The 4,315-nt window shown below is 38.6% G+C and overlaps 1 protein-coding gene across 1 annotated transcript in view; it reads left to right on the forward strand.

Annotated features, from left to right (window-relative positions):
* LOC106872174 (sialin) overlaps window positions 1-4,315 on the forward strand; it is a gene marked incomplete at its 3' end in the record, with an annotated part of 79,108 nt that overhangs the window by 74,475 nt on the left and 318 nt on the right. The window contains exons 8-9 of the mRNA XM_014919064.2: window positions 996-1,128; window positions 2,365-2,606. Coding sequence (XP_014774550.1) covers window positions 996-1,128; window positions 2,365-2,606 — 375 coding nt within the window. The remainder of the gene's footprint in view (window positions 1-995; window positions 1,129-2,364; window positions 2,607-4,315) is intronic.

Raw genomic sequence — 4,315 nt, forward strand, 5'->3', positions numbered from 1 at the left:
CTCCGTGAAGCCTGCTTGAAAGGAACTCAACCACATCACCTCCATGAGGCCCAACACTCAGAAGGAACTCAGCCACTTCACTTCCGTGAAGCCTGCTTGAAAGGAACTCAACCACATCACCTCCATGAGGCCCAACACTCAGAAGGAACTCAACCACTTTGCCTTCATGAAGCCCAATCTTCAAAAGGAACTCTGCTACTTTGCCTCCGTCAGGCCCAACACTCGAAAGGAACTCAGCCACTTTGCCTCCGTCAGGCCCAATGTTCAAAGATTGATGTTTTACATGCTACCATGTAAATATTTTGTGGTTGTAAAATATTTGTAAAAACCCACAAGGAATGATGACAAGTCCTCTATTATGCTGACGCTATTATTTTTCATTTATCACATCTGTGAGATGGCCATAAAAAGAATGCTGTATAAACATCAATTATTATTTTAGTAGAACACCATCATGATAATCACAAATAAATCTACTTTCCTACCAAATTATTACCCACCCAACCCTTTTCTCTAACACAGATAATGACATTATTTGCAGATTTAATCTCTTTGGTTGTGTTTTTATGAGATAAGCAACCAGTTTCCACCCATTAGTAGGAGAGCAAACATAACTATGTCAGCTGTCATTCATCATCATTATTTAAAAGTCCACTTTCCAGGCTGGCATGGGTTATACACTTTTCAAAGACAGCAATGTTTTCCAAGTTCATTAGATAAATACAGGTTTCCTTTTCTAGAAACCAATGATAAATTGTTGGAATTAAATAAATATTTCTTCATAGTCTTTAGACATCCATTGGCACAATGGTTCTTTAACTAATTATGACTTACTTTGAAACAAGAACTACAAGTGAAACATTGCTTCAATTTTTTCCCAAAACTGGAATATTTATCATTTCATTTGAAATAGTTAAGCTGTATTCTCTGAAATCATAAGAATAATTTTTTTGGCAATTCTGACAACTTGTATTTCCATTATTCTTGTATTGCAGAATGGTCTGGCATCAGCTTTACCCTATATTGGTCTTTGGATTCTTATCAATGTTTTTGCTGTTCTTGCTGATTTCGTACGAACGAAGAACTACCTCAGCACAACCTGGACAAGGAGGTCTTTTGATGCTACAGGTAACAATATCACCTGAGATTTGTTGTTATTATTTGACCCCAGATCATCTCTAGTTAGTCTAACCTAGGACAAAAATAGTGACCAACCCTGCGAACCTTCATCACTTTCAACAAGGCATATACACTTATTTAAGCACCTGAACAACAAACTCATTAAATTGACATTTAACTGGTTGAGTATACCACAGACATGTTTCCTCTTAACATAATCCCCATTTGGAATCAGTGTGACACAATGCATGCCGCAATGTGTGACAAAGTTGAACCTTTTAAATATTGGTACAATCCTTTCCACAGGCTTCTTCACAGTTTCCATTAATCCACTTGCAGTCACAAAGTTGGGTTGGTCCATGACTATGGTACATGGCACCCAGACATCCAGCTACCCTGTCTCTGAGGCACCTTGTCTCCCAGGCACCTTGTCTCCCAGGCACCTTGTCTCCCAGGCACCTTGTCTTCCAGGCACCTTGTCTCCCAGGCACCTTGTCTCCCAGGCACCTTGTCTCCCAGGCACCTTGTCTCCCAGTTACCTAGGTATCCTGCCACTCCACTGCCCAGGTACATGAGATTGAACCCAGGATACCTGATTATGAAACCAACTATTTAACCACTCAGCCATGCTGCATCCACATTAGATGATCCAGGATTAAATACAGGATTAAATTATTTAATCCGAGGTTATCTAATATACTTCATTCTTTTTAAGGCGGTAGAGTGAATTAAGAGAGATTTGGCTGCTATTTCTTGCAGGAAAAACAACTTTGTTTTCAGTTAACTATTGTTGTTATTGTTGTTGTTGCTGGTGCTGGTGCTGCTGCTGCTGCTATCGCTTCTCTTGTTGCTGTTGCTACTGTGTGATCAAGGCCAATCGAGCCATGACCATCCCATCTTTTTAGTATATCAGTGAAAAAAACTTCAAAAGCAGTGGAGGAGGTTTCTATATGGTCTTTTGACTTGCTAGAAATAGCAGTAAAGTCTTCTTTGAATCACATCAACCATCTTTTAAAAAAAAGGACACATCGGGAAATGCCACATGATACTTAAATCTGAAAAAGAAACAGGCAGGATGGTCACATTTGGAAAGCCTGTGATCATACATTTGTATCAGCAATCTAGAATGAATCAAGAACAGCCACAAAGTTTACAAATATTTTTCTTTTTTTGTTGTTGTTGTTGTTGTTGTTGTTGTTTGTGTAAATTATTCTTTTATCTGTTTTTAATTGTCTTTAATTTCAGGCAAAATTGTTCCTGCAATCCTTTTAATTGGCCTTGGCTACATGGACTGTCGGACACCTTACGTTGCTGTTGCTCTCCTCACATTGGCTGTCTCATTGACTGGGCTTCAGTACAGTGGTTTTATTGTGAACCATGTTGATATTGCTCCCCCAGTTGCAGGAATATTGTTTGGAATATCAAACTCCCTTGCTGCCATCACTGGTTTCATCTCACCATTAGTAACAGCAGCTGTCACTCCAAATGTAAGCATTACTTCTTTTTTTTTTTTTTTGCTAGCCTTCATCATGAGGTGAAAGACATTCCACCTATGACCATCACTACTTTTTACCCATATATATGTGGTTCGCATTGCTTTTTTCAAAAATAGTGGCCTGTGATTTAAGAGAAATTTGGCTGCTATTTCTAGCCGGTGAAGTGACTACCCAGAGGCTCACCATGATTGGTTTATAATAATTAGTAAGGAGAATCATGGATGGAAGTGCTAGAATCAGAAGTGTGGAAAATAAAATGTTTTTCATTCTGATTATAAAATCTATAAGTAAATTAACTACCTGTGATATACTGGGGTCAACATGTACAACTGTATCCAACCAATATTTCAAGTAATGAGTCAATGCTACAAATCGTTTTGGCTACATGTGGCTATTTTCTTGATTCCTTTATTTAAATAAATGACATCATCATCATCGTCATCATCATCGTCATCATTATCATCATTATTATCACTGGAAGCTTTATTGTAATTGTTATTGTCGTTATTATTGTTTTGATTCGCACTGTTCTATTTGCGGTTGTTCTTTACTTGAAAGCAGACAATAACAAATCACCAAAGGTTTCAAGTAGTACCTTCTCCTGTCACTCAAAGAGACAATACTTTCCAATGCAAGCTATACCCAACAATATTGTCTTCTGGATCACCTCGAGCCTAACAACAGCTCCAATATTCTTAAAATGTTTTTCAATGCTCTTGGAAACTGCTCCTAATGCTCCATTTACCACCGATATCACCATTATTTGCCTCATGCCCCATAGCTTTCCTATCTCATCCTGCAGTGGCTGGTATTTCTCAAACTTTTCTGTTTCTTTACATTTCACCCTTGAATCACCTGGTATTGCAACATCTATTATCTTTACTTCTTTTTCATCTTTGTGGATGATCACGATATCTGGTCATTTTGCCTCTATGACTTGGTCACACTGCATGTTAAAATCCCAGATTTGTACTGTTCATTTTCCATTACTCCCTTTGGCTTGTGTTCATATTATTGTTCAGCTCTCTCGAGGTTTGCTTTACCACACAACAACCAGTAGACATATCTGGCCACATTGTCGTGTCTCCTTTTGTATTCGCGTTCTGTGAGCTTACAGCATTCATTAACAATATGGCTTATACTTTCTCCCTTCTCAGAGCACATCATACACTATGGCGAGTCATTGCTTTTGTCAATGTGATATTTGGAGTAGTTTGTTCTGAGACCTCGTTCTTGAGCGCTGCACACTAATGCCTCAGTGGGGCCTTTTAAGTCTCCTTTCTGTAGCTATTGCCAGGTTCTCTTCCAATCAATCTCATCTTTATTCTTCAAGAACTGCCTGTGCATTTTCTTGTCCTGCCAAATTTTCTTCATCTGCTCTCTCTGGTCTTTCTTAAATCATATTGGATCTACAGCTTAGTTCACTTTTAAAGTTCCCCACATTTTCACTGCTTCAATCCTTTCTTCTTTACTCACCTTGAGATACCGAGCCAGGCTATTCTCCTCTTCCCTTACACAATCTTCACAACACACCAATCCCTGTCCTCTGTTTTTCCTCTTTACATATAATCTTGACACATCACTCTTGGGGTGTAGTTCCTTGTTCATTGTCATTAATTTACATGTTCTCCAGTCTGTCTCTTGTAGTTCATTCTTCTTCCAAGACACTATTTCTGCCCCATATCTCATCAAAGCAACTG

This window comes from Octopus bimaculoides, chromosome 22, assembly GCF_001194135.2.
Source record: "Octopus bimaculoides isolate UCB-OBI-ISO-001 chromosome 22, ASM119413v2, whole genome shotgun sequence".
Classification (NCBI taxonomy): Eukaryota; Metazoa; Mollusca; class Cephalopoda; order Octopoda; family Octopodidae; genus Octopus; species Octopus bimaculoides.